Raw genomic sequence first — 22,328 nt, forward strand, 5'->3', positions numbered from 1 at the left:
TTTATTAGATACTGTTTATACATAGGTACCATTTGGATTATCAATTGTAAGTTCGGCAACATGCTGATACTTGTTATGGAAGAATAAACTAATATTAATATATAAGACGAGAGGGATCTACATAACAAAATAGTGATCAGGGGCATTTAAATCATCTGCTAGTCTTGACAATGTACCCATTTTTACTATAGATGATTGTGATCCAAGAAATTAGAATAATCTTTACGGGGCATATTAATAAAGAAAAGGCTTGTAAGACAACAAATGACTATATTTTCTTTTGCTGCCAATTCAACATATTTTCTCGTATTTTATCTATGTTTATCTTAAGAGCCTTGGGATCTAGTTTCGCCCCGGGCCACCGAATTCTCAGGACCGGCCCTGTGTATGTAGTCCATATTGCAATCTCTAGAAGGACTTATATTTAAAAACGGAGGGAGTAGAGATAATGACAATAATAAATGACATAGTGCGCATGATTAATGATTTGTTATTGAGGAATATCTGATTTTGTTTTGGAAGATTATCGAGAAAAATCCCGTGTCTGTATTTTCAAAGGTGATTTCACATGTACGGTGTGATTTCTGAATTATTAATTACCTATTATTCACATTATTGAATTAAATCAGCACATCGCAAATCAAGTATGAAACAAGATCTCGTCCTTTAATAAAATTTGATTTTTTTTAATGGGAGGGAGAAAAATCCAGTGAAAGGGGTTGGTGGGAGGTGAAATGAAAATAAACCAGTGGGAGAGGATGGTGGGAGGTGAAGCGAAAAAACCCCAAATGAAATAGATGGTGTTGGGATATGAGGCGCAAAAACAAAGACAAAATTAAACCGTGGAGAGGAAGTTTTCAAATCGCCCTTTAGAAGTAGAGATCTGGTTTTTAATGGGAGGGAAAAAGATCAAGTGAATGAGGTTGGTGGGACGGAGGCAAAAATAAACCAGTCAAATAGAACCGTGAAAGATGAGGCAAAAAAACCAAGATGAAAGAGAGAATGGTAGCAAGTGAGACTGAAAAGTGAAATGAAATTAAACCTTGGAGAAAGCTATCAAATCTGAAATCCGAGTAGAGATCTTCTGGGATCCGTGACCAAGGTCCTAAATTTATACCACCAACCAACCCAGTTGATCAATTATGCACATATATATACCACTTGCCTTCTGACTTCCTCGTACTCCTTAATTACCATGGCCTGCACCAAGCATCTTCTGATCTCTGCCGCGCCTCTCTGAGCACGCTCAGTCAGCTTCAGTTCCCTCCTCGCGCGGATCATGGCGTCAGTGAGATCATGCGTGTCCATCAAGCCGGCCGCTGGCCCGGCCAGGAACAGATCCGCCAGGGTCGGGGCGACCACCTTGGAGCCGACAAGGCTGCAGATATCCGCTGATTCTTCCTCTTCATCAGGCTCGGCCGCGGATGGCTGCGGCAAAGGTGTCGGCTATGCCGTCAGTAGCAGCGGCAGGGTCAATGGCGTTGCTGGTATGGTTGGAGATGGCGGGAGAGCGAGGAGGAGGGGCGGGGGGGAGGTGGTACCCACCTGCAGCGCCATGGAGGGGGTCTCCCATGGGGCGGTCGCCGCTGCCGTGCCCAGCCTGCCGGCGCTGCCCGAGCGGGCCAAGCTGGTGGCACTCGTGGCAGCCGTCATGCTGCTCTGCAACGCCGACCGGGTCGTCATGTCCGTCGCCATTGTTGCCATGTTAATTTCACTTTAGCTACATGTCAGCTGACTGAGTTTTAGATTTTGGGTTAGTCGATTTTTTAGCCGTTGATTGCTGCTCCAAGATGCGTGCTAGTTCTTTTTTCCTATTGTGTATGCTGTCTTGTATTGGGCTGGACATTTTTTATTGACCCCTATTTTGGGTCAGTCGATTTCTTGTTGGGCTGAAGCCTGTTGTGTGTTTTCTTATTAGGCTGTTTGTGGGCGTTTTTTTCTTCTGTTTTTTTTCGGTTTTATGGGTATATTTTAAATGTTGGGTGAATACAGAATGTACAAACGTATGTAATTTATAATACGTGTAAATTGTAATTCTGTGAAAAATGCACTATTATGTGCTTATTTCTTACATACTATTAAAATAGCGTGATTTCATTATAATTGTATTTTCTGTGAAAATTCCACTACCATATGCATATTCTTGCGTATTATTGAAAGCAATTTTTTTGTATATATTGTGTGTAAATTTTGTTATTGTTTGATTATTTTATAATTTCTTTCTTCTTATAAAGGGTAATATCAAAACTAATTCATGCTTACTTACAAAACTTCATTATTTCGTTTTTAGTAGTTATTTCATATCCTTTCTGAAGGGTAATACCAAAACCACTAATCCATTTTTTCTTACAAAACTTCATTATTTTGTTTTTGATTTAGTGTTTGTTTCATTTTCTTTCTTTTTTTGATGGTAATACCAATGTAACTAATTCATTCCTTCTTATGAAACTTTCTTTTTTGCGAGAGTTCTACTATCATATACTTATTCTTGCATATTATAACAAAGTGCAATTTCTCTGTAAATGTACGCAAATTTACCATTTTTTTATTTATTTTTCTTTCTTATTAAAGGATAATATCAATGTCTCCTTAGGCTTTCTTTCTAGTGAGAATGATACTATTATGTACCTTTCTTGCATATTATAAAAATTCAATTTCTATGTAAATTGTGTGCAAATTTCTCATTTTTTTTGTTTTCGTTATTTTTAAATGGTAATACCAATGTCACTAATTCATTATTTCTAAGAAAACTTCATTATTTTGGTTTTTATTTGTTTTTTATTTTATTTTATTTCTTCTTAAATGATAATACCGAGGCCTCTAATTCATTCTTTCGTAGAAAAACTTCATTATTTTATTTTTCATTTCGTTTTTTAATTTATTTCTTATTTATTTGTAACTCCGGTGCTACTATTTCATTCTTCCTTAGGAAATTTCTTTTATTGCGAATATTTCACTATTATATGTTATTTTTGCATATTATAACAAAGCGCAATTCATGTGTAAATTGTGTGCTACTCCTGGGTAATACCAATACCACAAATTTTGTCTTCCATATAAAACTGAACTATTTTAATATTTTTCTTGTTTCTTTTCTTTTGGAAGGGTAGTACCAATGCAACTAATTTAGTGTTTCTTAGAAAACTTTATTCTTTTGATTTTTATAGTCTTTTTTCATTGTCTTTCTCTTGAAAGGGTTATACCAATCCCACTTATTCATTCTTTCTTAGAAAACTTTATTATTTTGATTTTTTAGTTTCTATTTTATTTCATTTCTTCTGAAAGGGTAATACAAGTTCCACTAATTCATTCTTTCTTTCATTTATTCTTTAAGGTGGCACCATGATAACTGTCCGACATTTAGGTGACCTAGTCTTTTTCTTCTTTTGGTTATCCGGTTAACAACTCACAATAATTAAAATGATGGTAATTAAGAAAATTGTGATATTCTAAGAATATTTTGAAAATATTTTGCTTGTGTTTTATGCCGCATTGCTTATTTTGCAGTTTATTAACATGTGCAATTTTTTTGTAAACTGTGTGCAAATTTGGCCATTATTTGTTTTATTTTTTTCTTAGAAAACTTCACATTTGTTTTTGTTGATCTTTATTCATTTATTCTTTAAGGTGGCACCATGACAACTATCTGAAATTTAGGTGACTGGGTCTTTTGTCTTCTTTTGGTTATCAGGTTAACATCCCACAATAATTAAAATGATGGTAATAAAAAAGTCATGATATTCTAAGAACATTTTGCTTGTGTTTTATGTCGCATTGCTTATTTTACATATTATGAGCATGTGCAAATTTTGTGTAAATTGTGTGCAAATTTTCTCATTTGTATCTCTCGTGTACAAACATGATTTTTTTTATGCAAATGCGCATGATATACTACATTGTATGCGTGAAATTTTGAGCTGTATAAGTTCGTTTCTTCGAAATTGAAAAAACAACAACAGGCTCATAGTGCCATGCTGACATTATTCGGTATAGAGGTGGTATTTACCAACGTAAAGTAGTTTTATTGTCTAAATCTACTGGAACGTGGTGTGGCTGTGCTTTAATGTACTCCAAGCAAGCAAGCTAGCTAGCTAGCATGCATTCCCTGCACACATCATGCAACACGCACGCATGCGCTCGGTGGGACGAAGCAACATAACAAAAGCACCTGCCACAGCCCAGTAGCTGGTCGAGCCAAATGCCTGTGCCGCTGATGTGGACGGAAAAAAAAGTGACTGACCGAAATTGTAAATTCAGTCAACTGACTCCTAGTCACGCCCTGTTAATTTACACCTCAACTGTTGAACATGAGCACAAAGTGAAGTAAAGGTCCTTTCGATCTGACATTAAGCAAGTAGTAACAACAAAATGGGCAGGTTCCAACCATTGTTGAGTTCATTGCTTGATGTATATTGTGGTTGGAGATTCAAATATACTTAAGCCTACAAGAACAAACACAGCAAATTGTTGATATCCATGAGCACCTAGCTAAGCCAAAACAAACACAACCTATATATCTACCCTCTTACTGTCATATCATGCATGATTAATGATGTTCAAATTGAATGGCTCGAGATTAAATTTCACCCACTACTGTATTGTTGCAGTCATCATATCTATGGGGCTATGTTTTATCATCCATGGCTGGAGGAGCTTTGGCTGACAGATACGGAGGGAAGAAGGTGATGGCGGGTGCTGCTGCACTCTGGTCCTTGGCCACTTTCCTCACTCCATGGGCTGCCTCTCAATCCGCCATCATGTTGCTTGCTATACGCGTGCTCTTTGGCCTTGCACAAGGTGTCGCATTCCCGACAATGAGCACTCTCTTACCAAAGTAAGTAGCTCATATCACCCATTAACTTAGATGCCTAAAGAGGAGCAGACAGAAGCAGTAACCTCCAGCAACACTTGGAGCAGCATAAGCGAAATACTTTCTTTTGTTACTTTTTTGAGATCAATCACAGTAGTATTCACTATAGTTAAAACTTAAAACATAGGGTGCTAGAAGAATTAGTTTAGCTGTGCCTACAAGTATTCTTTGTCTCATGGTTATACTTTCGGGTATGCCAGGCAATGTTCTTTTTCACCGATATCAGTAACGAATTCTCCTTACAGAATCTAGAAAAAAAATCCACTACATATATTTATATATGCAGCCAAACGCAGCTCCAGTTCAGGCTCTTAATTTCATTTTTGAACATGAAACAGGTGGTTCCCAACACATGAACGTGCCACTGCTGTCGGCCTTTCCATGGGAGGATTCCATCTTGGGAATGTCGTAAGCTTCCTAGCAACACCGATCATCATGTCACATATAGGCCTCGCCGGAACATTTGCCTTCTTCGCATCACTTGGTTACTTGTGGATCTCTGTATGGCTGTTGAATGTAGAAAGTGACCCTATAGACAGCCGCACTATAAGAAAATCTGAGCTGCAACTTATTCTGGCTGGACGAAGTAAATCAAAAGTCAAAGGCAGCAAATCACCATCCTTAAGACAAGTGTTCTCAAAGATGGAAATGTGGGCCATCATTATAGCTGATGTTATAAATAAGTGGGTATGAATGACTGACCAGCAGAATTAATATTTTGTGAAACTATGTCTATAGATATTAACATCTGCAAATTCAAATACCATGCAGGGCTATTTTGTCCTACTATCATGGATGCCGGTGTACTTCAAAACGGTATGTCATCTAAGCTTCTAAAATCATTCTAATAGGTCTGCCTTACAACTCTACCATATGTTGTTGTTTCTTACAATTATCCCAAACAGGTATATAATGTGAATTTGAAACAAGTTGCATGGTTTAGCGCCATACCTTGGGGCGTCATGGCTCTATCAGGATATGTTGCAGGAGCTTCTGCAGATTTAATTATCAAATCCGGCTTATCTATTGGGCGAGTCCGGAAAATTATGCAGTCAATTGGTTTTATTGGGCCAGGTGTGTCATTGCTATGTTTAAGATTTGCCCAAACACCGTCGGTTGCGGCAGTTATCATGACCGCCGCCTTGGGTTTGAATTCCTGCAGTCAAGCTGGTTACTTCTGTAATATACAGGTAACTACTGTTCATGTTTCCTCATATCGTATCCTGATCATATCATCTCTACCCAGTGCCTGTTCTTCTTTCGGATCAGTAGCTCCATTAACAATCTGAATGTGTTTCCATTATTTTCCATCAGGACATTGCCCCTACATACGATGGATCCCTACATGGTATGTTCACAAACCTTTTTGATAGCATCAGTAGACAACAAGATCCATATTTTGCTGCATTGATGAATTTATTGTTCAGCCCTTATATCTGGCATCTCTTGTCCTGCTTGAACAGGACTGACGAACGGCATCGGAACGGTGGCTGCCATAGTTAGCACGGTAGGAGCAGGATACTTCATCCAGTGGCTGGGATCTTTCCAGGCCTTCCTCACCCTAACGGCGGTGCTCTATTTCAGCGCCATCGTCTTCTACAACATCTATGCGACAGGAGACCTGATTTTTGACTGAGCTGAAAATTAGTTTTTCCGTTTATGATGTCAAATGTACAATTACATCTTGTAAAATGTCTGTCTGCGCCCGCCGTGCAGAGCAAAGAAACGAATAAAATTAAGATTGATTGGTCGGCTGATTCATATAAGACTGAGCGCAACCATGGTGGCTTTGTATCGGTGGAAAAAGTATGGAATGCGGTGATCTCTTTAACAAAACTATCTTTCTCTTTTAGTAGTAAGAAAAGGTACCATGGCGGCTTCTTTCAGATCAGTAGCTTGGTGTTTGGTTAAATTCACATGATTTTGATATCATACTGTTTCAGAGGATGGTATCCAGTCATTTGTTGCATGGTTGCTTCTGCAGCAAACAACATTGTTGGATGAGTAAGCAATGGTCGTCACGTTCAAGAAACTATTGCTGGTGTTGGAACTTTCTACTTTGATTATCCCATGCCGGTCTGCAAAGCAAAACGATCAACCCGGGAGTTTGACGAGTCATATATAAGGACACAGAATGCAGTACGAAACAACTGAAAAATTTCATGTCAGCCAAAATATTATCTCGATAAAGTAAACAGTTATTGTACCACCTGTTGTACTCATTCTAACTTCTATCAATGCAATGATACGTTACGTATTCCTGAAAAGAATAACACCAAGCACCCTCCTCACTATCTGATATACATTGTTGGGCTTCAGTGTCAGGAAAATTATCTTGTAGCCCCACACACCCACCTCAACCCTTTCTGAATGCTTGTGTTATTAGAAGCGTTAGCGCGCTTCCCTGCGCCGCTTCATATTCGTGAGGGTCCACCATTGCATTTTCATTTTTGAACATTTTGAGGCATGTTTAATGTGTGAGTCGAGAAATGTGAACCATACATGATTAGTTCAAAGTTACAGCTGGAACGAAGCATGCATAATCAGCTGCAAGTTACAGCTCATGGTCATGTAACTACAATATATGGAGAGAGAAAATGCAGAAAATTAAGCAGTAAAATCTACTTGCGGGATGACAATATACCTTTTATCCTGCTACTCTATTATCAATGAGTATTTGTGAGAAGTTGATGTAAAACCGGTGCAATATGAAGTGAAATTCAGACTGTACAATCGAGGTTATCAAGAAGTCCAATGCTTTCATTTGGCTCAGGAAAGGTTTGAGAACAAATATTCGGAGAAGTTTACAATCAAAAGAGGCGAAAAAATTGTTGAAGACCTTAGTTCCTCAATCTCTTGGAGCAAGCACTAATCCTAGATTGTCACCTACCCCTGACATCAAATAATTGTTACAAACATGAGGAGTTATATGCAGGCAGCTAAACACTTCCAATATTCTATTACCTAGTGCTAGTACCTTAAGCATAACCATCAAAAGATCGCTATGCCATGCAATTGTACATGATCCAAACTATGACAGACGTACCACACATCAAGCAACAATATCCCATGAATTTCTCGAAAAAAAGAAAAAGAAAACAAGCAGCCATGGATCCATTGATTGAGCAACATGCAGTGACTCCTCCCCGTACGTCTTATTGATAGTAGCAATTGATCCCAACTGAGGAAACTAACCAGACAACAACAACAGACCACGAGCAATCGATGGCTGTAGGCCCAGCCGATGTAGTACATGGGGTCGGGCACCTTGAAGGTGCGAGCGCCCTCGGGCGCGCAGAGGATGTCGCTCCACTGGTCGCATATGTTTCCCATGATGAAGTAGCCAGCGTCCTGCAGCTTCTGCCTCTCGCCAGGTTTTACAATGATAAAATCGTGATTTTGGAAAGGTGAACAGTTCATGTATTGTTCACTATTTGAAAATCACCATTTTGTCACAAGAAACACATATTTGCTTCTTGTAGAAGTACAGATTCATTTTCGTGAGAAGCACTACTATGTTTCTCGAAAAGAGAAAAATAATCTAGGCTTCAAGATTAGCTTTCACTAGAAACACAGTTGTGCTTCTATGAGAAAACTGTGCTTTCACAAGAAGTACAAATTTGCTTCTCGTGGAAGCACATATTTTTTCGGAAAGAGAGGAAGCACAATTCATGGGCGCATCGGTCCTGGTCACTAATGGAGTAGATGGACTTTATCAGAAGAGATGAGGAGTTCAGCTGCTGCGATTTTCCGTATAGAAGAGGGACAGTTCATGGCCGCATAAGTGCTAGTCACTAATGGAGCAGTGGAACCGGCTACAATTGAAGCCATAGCTTCCAGGGAGGTGATCCGCTTGGCCAAAGATTTAGGCTTGAGTTCAATGAGGCCAACTCCACCGCGCGACCCTATCCTGTCCGTCCCCCTTCGTTTGGGGTAAAAGGGACAGACGAGACGGCCCAGCGCGCGAGCGTAAACGGACTTTTGTCCGCTTTCTGTCTGCTTTCGATCCATCTCCGGCCCAAGTTTGCGTCTGTTTTGGGGTGAAACGGACAGCGCGCGGACGGGCGGGACGCGCGCGCTTGTCCTCCCCTGGCCCGCCTGTCGGTGGGAGAAACCAACCCCCCCCCCCCCACGCCCATTTGGCGTCATTTCCCCCAAACCCTCCCACGTCCCTCCCGCCGCCCCCTCTCTCCCTCGTCCATGGCCGACGCCCCGCCGAGTTCCGGCGGCCTGGCCGTCGACCTGCCCTGTGAAGAAGGCGCCAAGGAAGCCGCGGTCGGAGTGCACGCCGGAGGAGATCGCCAAGTTGGACGCGGATTCGGCGAAGAGGAGGGAACGGAGAGCGGTCGTCAAGGTCAATGCCGCCGCGGCCAAGTTCGCCACCCAGCGCGAGGAGCTGGAGGCCGCGCGGCGCAAGGCCGCTGTCGACGAGAAGGAGGACCTCGTCAATAAAGCGCACGCCATCCTCATGCTTGCGATCATGAGCGTGGCCTTGTCGAAGATGAGCGACAAGACGAGGGCCTGGTTCGAGGCCAGGCAGAAGGAGATACTCGACGCCGAAGGACTGAACTAGGACGTCTGATCGGCGTGGCCGTTCTTTTTGAAGGCTGGCATGGATGCCGCCCGCCCGCTGGGCCGCTGGCAGTGTGCCGCCAAGAAAACATTCATTTTGGAGGCCGGCTGTGTTGCCGACCGCTGGCTGTGTTGCCGGCGAGGACTATTATTCATTTTGGAGGCTGGCTGTGTTGCCGGCCGCTCGCCGATGCCGGCGATTGATGTGTAGGCCGCTGGCTTTGTTGCCGGCGTGATGAACTGGGGTCGTGAACTGAGGCTTGGCATTTGAAACGTCGCTTTTTTTTAAATAGACGCGGACAGGATGGGGCAAAAGATTGCGGCCGCGCGCTGGACGCACGACCACCGCATCCCAGGACACGCCCGGACACGACCTCAAATCCCTACCCAAAGGGACAGAATCCGGACAAAACAGACGTCCGTTTAGGGTCGCACGGTGGAGTTGGCCTGACAATCGCTTGGGACTATGCTGGTGTTGTCAAAGTATTCTTGAAAGGTCTCTAGATGAAAATGCTACGATCATTAGAAAGATCAGAGGTTGAAACTGTCTTTAAACAACGTTGTTTCTAAGTTTGAGGGTAGAGAATCTAATGGTTATGCCCATAGTGTTGCTAGATTTTCGCTTGATTTAGCTCCCGGTCGACATGTTTGGTTTCTGGAGTCTCCAGGCTTCATAAAACATTCTGTTACTTTTTGATTAAATATGAAATATGCTTGTGCGTTGCAACGGAAAAATAAATATTCATATATCTTCTTGTGGAAAAAAAATTGTAAATCATCAATCAAGATCTTTGAAGTTGCCTCACAACATGAGAATCTGAATTTATCTTAGTCGTAAGTTCAGCAATGCAATCACTAACACTGGTGCAGGTACTTCAATCATGATCATAAACTCGTATGATCATATGAACTGTATTGTAAAATCACTGTGCATTCAGCATTAGTAGGCGCACCATATGAGAAAATGAGTCGACTGAGGGTGGATTTGAGTCCAAACAGACTAGCTCAGCCAGATAGTGCTACACAATACAAGGCTAAGGCTTTTTTGCTCAATTGGTTTGCAACACTGAGGATAGAAGGCGTCAGCGCGCAGCATGCAAAATTACCACACATGATCCATGCATGCAGATCATTGGCAAAGAAAATCCTCAACAAGAATTAACTAGCAGCAGTAAGACTGGACATATATCAACCCAGAAATCCAGTATACACCAAACCAGCAGCAACAAGGCTTAAAACTTCAAATTACCATGCTGTTCATAATCTCGAGTGACAAAATCAACTAAGGTCGAAGGAGGCTCAAGTAGGTCTAAAGTTCCAGAATACTGCATACGCAGAAGGCACATTAAGATAAAACAAGGGTATCAGGATTTCAATCTTCAAAGTATCAACATATTGCTTGAGTCATCATGCATCAGCATCGCCAAAAGACCACCATCTCACAAAGTCTCGAAGTAATCCTACAAAAAGAAGATAAACAAGTGTGCATCATTCATCAGTATAGTGCATTGGAAATCTAAGTCAAGTCTACCATCTAATCCTAAAATATTTAAATATTAGGCTAATTTAAAAGCTAGGAATAGCAGGCTTTCATGCATCCGAAAGGTAGCATCCAAATGTTAGCATTGTCAAAAAAGTAAAGCGACAAAAAGATCATCTCAGGTGCATTCTAGAAAGTTTGAAGATGCAAGGTTATGGAAAACAGAATCAACATTTACTATCCTAAGTTATGCAAACCATCCACATTCTGGATTTATATATAACCTTCGGTCCACATTGTTACCTATTATGCTCTGGCAACAGATGCAGGCTCTGTTGGGCCACCCCCGGCCTTCACATCACTTCCTTCAGATCCTGGGGTAGACAAAGCTTCATCTTTTGAACAGGGACCCTAAAGAATTAACAGCTGATGTAAGTATTGTGAACAACCCAAAACAACTATTGTGTTTCAAGTCTGAATTAAGATCCATCGATGTTAGCTCAATCGACATATAATCTTTCACCAATGGATTCCTTTACATGACTAATTTTGAATTTCTGCTCTAGGGAACTCAAGTGCTTCTTATATCAAACACAGAATAACAAACCATAGTGCCATAAGGATATGATATATCATATTCATATGTGCACACTGTCAGGATAGAATTGTCCATCTCAGATATAGCACTGTCAAAGAGTATTAGACATTATAGGATCGAGTATTTCAAGTGAACTAGAATTGCAAAATGGAATCATATACAGTAAAATGGATAGCAGATTCCCACATAATCCATTAATTCAATGCTCTCAGGTAAATAAAAATTGCGTAGAATCTGATTTCAAGCGTGGAAAGAAACTGTATACGCATGGGCTCACCTTGTCATTTTGTACCAAAGAAGGAGGCCACGCCATGATGTAGGGACAGATAGGCTTGTGATAATCTTCACAGATCATTTTCAGCTCCGCTGTTTCGAGACAAAAGGATAGCAACAACTGAGGAGCCTCGGTACACCCGTCATACTCAGTACGCAGGTACATGACTCCATCGATAACATCCATAAGCCGCACAATGATAAATTCATCATCTCCTTCTGAGAACTTAACGAACTGGCGAATCGTTTTCAGGGGTAATGTGTGGTCCAGCATCCAGTAATTGCGACCATCGTCATAAAACTCATCCTCGCGTCTCCAGAAGAAAACATCAAGCGAGCAAAAATCTGGGTAAACGATACAGGGCCTCCCATCCTTGGTATTACCAAACACAAAGCACACTCAGGGCCTTCCTGATCCGCCAAGAGCGGCGGCAGATCCATTCTAGTGAACTTCAGCGTCGCGGTGTCGAGCATGGTGATGTAAGGTTTCCCCACGTGCGTCCAATAGACGGACCCATTCACCATCTTGCCGGTGACCCCGCTCCCAGTGCCAGGGAACTTGCGGCACTTGGACTTGACGCTGCTGTCCGGCGAGATGATGTGCACGACCGCCTTGGCCTGAAAGAACTCAAAGAAGTCGAAAGCGAAACACAGCACGCGGGGTGGTGCGCCGGGGTCCTCTTGGGAGGAGATGACGTGGAACTCGAAGTTAGTGGCGTCGGAGAAGAGGCGGGGCGGCGAGGGGTAGAGATGCAGCGCCCGGGTGAGAGGGTTGTAGGCAGTGATCTGCTTGGCCCTCCGGTTGAAGAGGACTACGTAGCCGTCGCAGCACCGCTCAATCTGCCACACGGGCGAGGCCACCTCCTCATCCTCGTCGTCGTCTTCCTCGTACTCCTCCTCCTCCTCCACATCGCCGTCCTCCTCCAAATCCTCGTCGTTCTCCTCGTCGCCGTCGGCGTCTGGGAGTGGGAGGGCGGTGAGGGAGAAATCGCCGCCGCGGGCAGCGGCCTCGAAGTCCGGGTCAGGGCGGCTGTGGTGGGCGTGGAAAGAGGAGGCCTCGGGCTTGAAGCCTCTGCGCTGGACGAAGAGGCCGACGAAGGGAGACGGGTGGAGAGCCCGGAAGCTGCGGCGGAAGGCGGGGGAGGAACGGACCGCGGAGAGGAAGGTGCGGCAGGAGAGGGCGGCGCGGACGAGGCTCGGGAGGCCGGGGAGGCGGAGGAACACCTCGCGGAGGAGGTCGTCGTCGAGATCGAGCACGGTGGTCGGGCATTTCGCCGCCGCCGCCGGCGGCGCCATGGCTCGAGACCTAGTGGCCTGTTTGGATGCTGCCCGAGCCAACCCTGCCAATCATGGGGGCACCAAAATTTTGGCAGAGCAATCGGCCGTCTGCTTCTCGCCAAATGACTGGCGTGGAATTGAACTGAGATGTGGAGCTAGCCCGGGCACGCCAAAGAATCGGCGTCCATCCAATCGCATAGCGACCACTCAGTCAACGACCAATTTTTTGGCATGGCGGCTCTGGGATCCAATCCAAACAGACCCTAGGTTTTTTTGTGAGGGAGAGCTCGAGGCCTGGGTAGTGTAGTGGGGGAAGCCGGATGAATGGGGCCATTGGGGCTGTCTCTCTCTCGTGTCGTTGTTTTATCCCAGCGGATACGGCCCAGGCCTGTTGGCGAGGCTTCATTGTGGGCCGCGCCGCTTAAGGCTAGCGCAGCAGGACACCGGCCCAGAGGGCATCATCGCAGTTGAAAATGGTGGCATTCTCTCGACCAAGGGAACGAGGCCATTGCGCTGTTCCCAAACTTTCTCGGGCATGTTGAAAATTTCCAACATATGTACAATGCCTATGTCCTTAATGTCTTTAGCTGCCCGACTGCATTGTCGTTATGCCAAACAACTAGTAACGATGGGTGGGAGTTGAAGCTAAGGCTCAAGGCGTTGTGCATGCTATGAGGAGACGGAAGAAGGGGGCAAATGCAGTGTGTGCAGTGAAATTAGACATGATGAAGGCGTACGACCGGGTGGAATGGCACTATCTCGAGTCAATCATGTTGAGATTGGGTTTCGGTGCAGAGTTCGTGAGATTGGTCCTGAAGTGTGTGACATCAGTGAGATTTTCTATTCGGGTTAATGGCGAACTGCTGCCTTTCTTCACCCCTTCATGTGGTTTAAGGCAAGGTGATCCTATATCGTCATACCTCTTCCTCTTGTGTGCCGAGGGGTTTACGTCCTTGCTGAATAATTATGGGGGGGCTCAAGTGGATAGAGGGATTCGAGTGAGTTATCGGTCGCCATGGATAAACCACTTACTCTTCGCAGATGACAGCTTAATTTTTATGCAAGCATTGGAACAAAGTGGCCACCGGCTGAATGATATATTTTGCGGATTTATGGGGAATGTTCGGGTCAAGCAATAAACAAGGAAAAGAGTTCAATTTATTTTAGCCCGAATACTCCTGCTACAACCCGTCAAAGGCTAAAGCAAATTCTGAATATCTCGGTTGAGGCATTCAGCGAACGATATCTGGGTCTTCCCACTGCAGTGGGGCGGATTACGAGTGGCACTTTTAATCATATTCGAGAGAGAATCGGTAGCAAGCTCCAAGGAGGCTCAGAACACATGATTTCTTGTGCGGGAAGAGAAGTTAGATTAAAAACTGTGGCACAAGATATACCAACCTTTAGCATGTCCTGTTTCAAATTGACGAAGAAGGTGTGTAAAAGCTTGGTGTCGCTTATGGCAAAATACTGGTGGAGTTCATCCTTAGATCGCCGATCTATGCATTGGTTGGCCTGGGATGCAATGTCACAACCGAAAATCAGTGGAGGAATGGGATTCCGGGACCTAGAACTGTTCAACCTAGCCTTGTTAGGCAAGCATGGCTGGAGGTTGATGACAGAACCTAATTCTCTGTGTGCTCGGGTACTGAAAGGGAGATACTTTCTGTTCACCGATTTTATGCAAGCGACAGCGCCTAAAAGTTCCTCAGCTACTTGGCGAGCAGTTATCGAGGGAAGGAAAGCCCTGCAGACCGGTCTGATAAAGCGTGTTGGTACTGGAACGACGATTTCCATATGGGAGGATAAGTGGATTCCCAGTACTGTGGCCATGATACCTACTAGAATCGGTAATGCACAAGTAAGTTTGGTGTCAGACTTAATTGATGATGATATTGGTATGTGGAAAGTCGATGTTATCAGACAAATATTCATTCCCCCTGATGCAGATGCAATCCTAAATATACCGATCAAAACGGGTGGACATGAAGATATATTGGCCTGGGCGTTTGAGAAGTCTGGGACCTACACTGTAAAATCTGCGTATCGCTCTCTTGTGAATCAGAACGAGCATAAAGCTCTAGAGGAAGGGACGCATACGGAAACCTCAGAGATAGAAAAACAGTTGTGGTCTCGGTTGTGGAAACTCCAAGTAATGCCTAAGGTACAAGTGTTTTGGTGGCGAGTGCTGCGAGGAATTCTACCAGTTGAATCCTTGCTAAAGCATCGCCACATGTCTACTGAAAGCACATGCAAGTTATGCATGCACACTGATGAGACCTTGATGCATGCTCTCATGCACTGTTCTCATGCAAGGAAATTCTGGGATGAGGCGCCAGAGTGGTTGCAAATCAAACGACCGGACCTACATCCTCTTACTTGGAAGAAGGACATTTTATGTGATCCTCGCTTCTCTGAATCGGAAAGGGCAAAGTTGGTCTCCATCATGTGGGCTATCTGGACCTCCCGCAATAACATCACACATGACAAAGGAGCTACCAGCCCTGTTCAGTCCATGATCATGACCCGCGATGCACTTGCTTTACTTGATATTCCACGTGAGCATGCTCGGATTCTGCCTGGCCATGGCTGGCGTCCCCCGGATGAGAACTGGGTGAAGATTAATACCGATGGTAGCATAGCTATGGATGCTCGTCGGGGTGGTGGTGGAGCAGTCGCGAGAACTCGCTCTGCGTTCTTGGCAGCTTGGTGTAAACCATACAATGGGATCTCAGATCCTCTAATTGCTGAAGCTCTCGCTTTGCGAGACGGTGTCCTGTTTGCAAAGCTGCGAGGTTTCTCCAAAATCATCATGGAAACTGACTGCGAAGACCTTGTCAACTTCTGGAATTTGCGTCAATCTTCTCGGACAGTAGTGGCGCCTATCTCAGATGAAATAGGGGAGCATGCCTTGTCTTTTACTTCTTTTGTTGTTCAGCATGTTTCTAGATTAGCAAACACCTCCGCCCATCTGTGTGCTAGGCAAGCGAGCACTCTAGATGTGACGGACTGCTGGTTAGAGTCGAAACCTAGCTTTCTTGTAACTAGTCTCTTGGCAGATACTGCCGGAGCCTTTGCTGAATAAAACTCCCCGTATTTCCCATCAAAAAAGGCTCAAGGCGTTGTAATATCAATTGTAGACTTTTGGGGTTCTCTACCCCCTCCCCCCCCTCCCTGCCCTTCTATAAAGTATGATATGCACACTCGTGCATATTCGAGAGAAAAAACTAGTAACGATGGGCTCTGGTGGCATATGGATACAGATGCCTCATGGCAAAAAGTAGTTTGAGACATCTATAATGATTTTGTCTTCCCAACGCAAGCTATCACTAGTGGGCCTTATCAAGCTATTAGAGCATCTCCAGCCGCGCCCCCAACAGGCCCTCCCCAGGCGATTTTGCCGCGCCGACGTCGAAAAAATGGCCCAGTCGCGCCCCCAGAAGCCCGTTTTTCGCCGGCTCGGGGCGAAACTGGTGCCGGCGGACCCAGGCCGAACCCGACTTCCTGGTGTTGGGGAACGTAGTAGAAATTCAAAATTTTCTACGCATCACCAAGATCAATCTATGGAGTAATCTAGCAACGAGGGAAAGGAGAGTGCATCTACATACCCTTGTAGATCGCTAAGCGGAAGCGTTCAAGTGAACAGGGTTGATGGAGTCGTACTCATCGTGATCCAAATCACCGATGATCCTAGTGCCGAACGGACGGCACCTCCGTGTTCAACACACGTACAGCCCGGTGACGTCTCCTACGCCTTGATCCAGCAAGGGGAGAAGGAGAGGTTGGGGAAGACTCCATCCAGCAGCAGCACGACGGCGTGGTGGTGGTGGAGGAGCGTGGTACTCCGGCAGGGCTTCGCCAAGCACCGCAAGAGACGAGGAGGGAGAGGGGTAGGGCTGCGCCAACAGGGAGAGCAAATCACACGTGTTGGGCAGCCCCATACCTCAAGTATATATAGGGGGAGGGGAGGGGCTGCGCCCCCACCTAGGTTTCCACCCCTAGGGGTGGCGGCCAGCCCTAGATCCCATCGAGGGGGGCGGCCAAGGGGGAGAGAGGGGGCGCACCACGAGGTGGGCCTTAGGCCCATCTGAGCCTAGGGTTTCCCCTTTTTCCCTTCTCTCTTTGCCTTGGGCCCTGGTGGGGGGGGGCGCACCAGCCCACCTGGGGCTGGTCCCCTCTCACACTTGGCCCACGCAGCCCTCTGGGGTAGGTAGCCCCACCTGGTGGACCCCCGGGACCCTCCTGGTGGTCCCGGTACGTTACCGATAGCACCCGAAACCTTTCCGGTGACCAAAACAGGACTTCCCATATATAAATCTTTACCTGCGGACCATTCCGGAACTCCTCGTGATGTCCAGGATCTCATCCGGGACTCCGAACAACATTCGGTAACCACGTATATCTATTCCATATAACCCTAGCGTCATCGAACCTTAAGTGTGTAGACCCTACGGGTTCGGGAACCATGCAGACATGACCGAGACAACTCTCCGGCCAATAACCAACAGCGGGATCTGGATACCCATGTTGGCTCCCACATGTTCCACGATGATCTCATCGGATGAACCACAATGTCAAGGATTCAATCAATCCCGTATACAATTCCCTTTGTCTAGCGGTACGATACTTGCCCGAGATTCGATCGTCGGTATTCCGATACCTTGTTCAATCCCGTTACTGGCAAGTCTCTTTACTCGTTCCGTAACACATCATCCCGTGATCAACTCCTTGGTCACATTATGCACATTATGATGATGTCCTACCGAGTAGGCCCAGAGATACCTCTCCGTTACACGGAGTGACAAATCCCAGTCTCTATTCGTGCCAACCCAACAGATACTTTCGGAGATACCTGTAGTGTACCTTTATAGCCACCTAGTTACGTTGTGACGTTTGGCACACCCAAAGCACTCCTACGGTATCCGGGAGTTGCACAATCTCATGGTCTAAGGAAATGATACTTGACATTAGAAAAGCTTTAGCATACGAACTACACGATCTTTGTGCTAGGCTTAGGATTGGGTCTTGTCCATCACATCATTCTCCTAATGATGTGATCCCGTTATCAACGACATCCAATGTCCATGGTCAGGAAAGCGTAACCATGTATTGATCAACGAGCTAGTCAACTAGAGGCTTACTAGGGACATGGTGATGTCTATGTATCCACACATGTATCTGAGTTTCCTATCAATACAATTCTAGCATGGATAATAAACGATTATCATGAACAATGAAATATATAATAATAACTAATTTATTATTGCCTCTAGGGCATATTTCCAACAGTCTCCCACTTGCACTAGAGTCAATAATCTAGTTCACATCGCCATGTGATTAACACTCACAGGTCACATCGCCATGTGACCAACATCCAAAGAGTTTACTAGAGTCACTAATCTAGTTCACATCACTATGTGATTAATACTCAATGAGTTCTGGGTTTGATCATGTTATGCTTGTGAGAGAGGTTGTAGTCAACGGGTCTTGCCATATTCAGATCCCTATGTACTTCGCAAAACTTTATGTCATATCATAGATGCTGCTACCACGTTCCACTTGGAGCTATTCCAAATTGTTGCTCCATTATACGTATCCGGTATCTCTACTCAGAGCTATCCGGATAGGTGTTAAGCTTGCATCGACGTAACTCTTTACGTCGAACTCTTTATCACCTCCATAACCGAGAAACATTTCCTTATTCCTCTATGGATAATTTTGACCGCTATCTGGTGATCTACTCCTAGATCACCTTTGTACCCTCTTGCCAGACATGTGGCAAGGCACACATCAGGTGCGGTACTCAGCATGGCATACCGTATAGAGCCTATGACAAGAGCATAGGGGACGACCTTCGTCCTTCCTCTTTCTTCTGCCGTGGTCAATCTTTGAGTCTTACTCAACTTCAGACCTTACAACTCAGGTAAGAACCCCTTCTTTGACTGATCTATTTTGAACTCTTTCAAAAACATGTCAAGGTGTGCGTTTTTCGAAAGTATCATCAGACGTCTTGATCTATTTCTATAGATCTTGATGCCCAATATGTAAGCAGCTTTATCCAGGTCTTCCTTTGAAAATCACTCTTCAAACAACCGTTTATGCTTTCCAGAAATTCTACATTATTTCAGATCAACAATATGTCATCCACATATACTTATCAGAAATATTGTAGTGCTCCCACTCACTTTCTTGTAAATACAAGTTTCTAACAAACATTGTATAAACCTAAAAGCTTTGATTACTCCATCAAAGCATATATTCTGACTCCGGGATGCTTGCTCTAGTCCATAGAAAGATTGCTGGAGCCAGCATACCTTTTAGCATCCTTAGGATCGTCAAAACCTTTTATTGTATCACATACAACTTTTCTTACAAAAACTTGGTAAGAAAACTTGTTTTGACATCCATCTGTAAGATTTCATAATCGAAAAATACAGCTAATGCTAACATGATTCCGATGGACTTAAGCATCGCTACGGGTGAGAAATTCTCATCGTAGTCAACTCCTTGAACTTGTGAAAAGACTCTTTCCCATAAGTCGAGCTTCATAGACGGTAACATTACCGCCCATGTCCGTCTTCTTCTTAAAGATCCATTTATCTCAATGGCTTGCCGATCATCGGGCAAGTCCACCAAAGTCCATACATGGATCCTATCTCGGATTTCATGGCTTCTAACCATTTGTCGGAATACGGGCCCACCATTGCTTCTCCATAGCTCGTAGGTTCATTGTTGTCTAACAACATGATATCTAAGACAGGATTACCGTACCACTCAGGAGTAGTACATATCTTTGTCGACCTACGATGTTCGATAGCAACTTGATCTGAAGCTTCATGATCACTATCATTAACTTCCTATTCAACAGATGTAGGTGCCACAGAAAACATCTTTCTGTGTTGCATCACTTTCTGGTTGAAATAAAGGTTCAACAACCTCATCAAGTTCTATCTTCCTCCCACTCAATTCTTTCGAAAGAAACTCCTTCTCGAGAAAGGACCCGTTCTTAGCGACAAACAATTTGCCCTCGGATCTGAGATAGAAGGTATACCCTACTGTCACCTTTGGGTATCCTATGAAGATGTGTTTGTCCGCTTTGGGTTCGAGCTTCTCCGGCTGAAGCCTTAAGCATCGCATCCCCAAACGTTAAGAAACGACAACTTTGGTTTCTTGCCAAACCAATGTTCTTGTGACATCGTCTCAACGGACTTAGATGGTGTCCTATCTAAAGTGAATGCAGTTGTCTCTAACGCATAACCTCAAAATGAAAACGGTAGATTGATAAGAGACATCATAGATCGCACCATATCTCATAAGGTTCGATTACGATGTCCGGACACACCATAACCCAGTGGTGTTCTAGGTGGCTTCAACTGTGAAACAATTCCACAATGTCTTAAGTGTTTGCCAAACTCATAACTCAGATATTCTCATTGATCAGATCGTAGGAATTTGATCTTCTTGTTATGATGATTCTTAACTTCACTCTGAAATCGCTTGAACTTTTCAAACGTTTTAGACTTGTGCTTCATTAAGTAAATATACCTATATCTACTCAAATCGTCAGTGAAGATGAGAAAATAGCGATATCCACCGCACGCTTCAATCCTCATTGGATCACACGCATCAGCATGCATGATCTCCAACAAGTCACTTGCCCGTTTCATTGTACCTGAAAACGGGGTCTTAGTCATCCTGCCCATGAGGCATGGCTCGCATGTGTCAAGCGATTCAAAATCAAGTGACTCCAAACATCCATCGACATGGAGTTTCTTCATGCATCTTACGCCAATATGACTTAAGCGGCAGTGCCACGAGAAAGTGGTACTATCATTATTAACTCTACATCTTTTGGCGTGAACATGTGTATTACCACGACCGAGATTCAATGAACCATTCACATAGGGTGCATGACCATGAAAGGTATCATTCATGTAAAACAGAATAACCATTATTCTCTAACTTAAATGAATGACCGTATTGCAATGAACATGATCTAATCATATTCATGCTCAACGTAGACACCTGATAACATGTATCTAGGTTCAATACTCATCCCGAAGGCAGATGGAGCGTGCGATGGTGATCTCATCAACTTTGGAAACACTTCCAACACACATCGTCACCTCGCCCTTAGCCAGTCTCCGTTTAGTCCGTAGCTTTTGCTTCAAGTCACCAGTAATAGCAACTGAACCGGTATCCAATTCCCAGGTGCTACCAGGAGTACTAGCGAGGTACACATTAATAACACATATATACTTTGTTGAAGTTGCCAGCCTTCTTATCTATCATGCATTTGGGGTAATTCCGCTACCAGTGACCGTTCCCCTTACAATAGAAGCACTTAGTCTCGGGTTTGGGTTCAACCTTGGGTTCCTTCACTGGAGCGGCAACTGGTTTGCCATCCATGAAGTTTCCCTTCTATCCCTTGCCCTTCTTGAAACCAGTAGTCTTGTTAAACCATCAACACTTGATGCTCCTTCTTGATTTCTACCCTTTATGGCCTTAAGCACCGCGAACAGCTCCGGGATCAACTCCATCCCTTGCATGTCATAGTTCATCACGAAGATCTAGTAGCTTAGTGATAGTGGCTAGAGAACTCTATCAATCACTATCTTATCTGGAAGTTTAACTCCCACTTGATTTAAGTGATTGTAGCACCCAGACATTCTGAGCACATGCTCACTAGCTGAGCTATTCTCCTCCATCTTGTTGGCTAAAGAACTTGTCAGAGGTCTCACACCTCTCAACACGGGCATGAGCCTAAAATCCCAATTTTAGCTCTTGGAGCATCTCATATGTTCTATGGCATTTAAAACGTCATTGGAATCCCGATTCTAAGCCATAAAGTATGGTGCACTAAACTATCAAGTAGTCATCACGACATGTCTGTCAGGTGTTCACAACATCCACAGACGACGTTGTAGGGGTTTGCACATCGAGCGGTGCATCAAAGACATAAGCCTTCTGTGTAGCAGTGAGGACACTCCTCGGACTACGGACCCAGTCCGCATCATTGCTTACAATATCTTTCAACTTAATCTTTTTCTAGGAACGCATTGAAACAGGGAGCTACAACGTGAGCTATTTATCTACAACATATTTGCAAAGACAATTTAGACTATGTTCATGATAATTGAGTTCATCTAATGAACTCCCACTCAGATAGACATCCCTCTAGTCATCTAAGTGAAACATGATCCGAGTCAACTAGGCCGTGTCCGATCATCACGTGAGACGGACTAGTCAACATCGGT

At 44.3% G+C, this 22,328-nt stretch overlaps 2 protein-coding genes across 2 annotated transcripts; one reads left to right on the plus strand and one right to left on the minus strand.

The window, feature by feature from the left end:
- The first annotated feature begins 1,279 nt into the window (after window positions 1-1,279).
- On the plus strand, window positions 1,280-6,506 carry LOC125531980 (putative anion transporter 2, chloroplastic). The gene is made up of 7 exons (XM_048696166.2): window positions 1,280-1,704; window positions 4,601-4,834; window positions 5,209-5,557; window positions 5,642-5,686; window positions 5,776-6,060; window positions 6,185-6,218; window positions 6,334-6,506. Exons 1-7 carry the CDS (start codon window positions 1,280-1,282, stop codon window positions 6,504-6,506), a joined length of 1,545 nt encoding a protein of 514 aa, XP_048552123.2.
- Window positions 6,507-10,600: 4,094 nt separating this feature from the next.
- On the minus strand, window positions 10,601-13,104 carry LOC125522789 (uncharacterized). Its single transcript, XM_048687821.2, has 3 exons — window positions 11,798-13,104; window positions 11,226-11,333; window positions 10,601-10,902 (listed from the first exon to the last, which is right to left on the minus strand). The coding sequence occupies exon 1, from the start codon at window positions 13,087-13,089 to the stop codon at window positions 12,043-12,045; it is 1,047 nt and encodes a 348-aa protein (XP_048543778.2). The 5' UTR covers window positions 13,090-13,104; the 3' UTR covers window positions 10,601-10,902; window positions 11,226-11,333; window positions 11,798-12,042.
- Between the last annotated feature and the right edge of the window lie 9,224 nt (window positions 13,105-22,328).

This window comes from Triticum urartu, chromosome 7A, assembly GCF_056163025.1.
Source record: "Triticum urartu cultivar PI428250 chromosome 7A, HENAU_Tu73, whole genome shotgun sequence".
Lineage (NCBI taxonomy): Eukaryota > Viridiplantae > Streptophyta > Magnoliopsida > Poales > Poaceae > Triticum > Triticum urartu.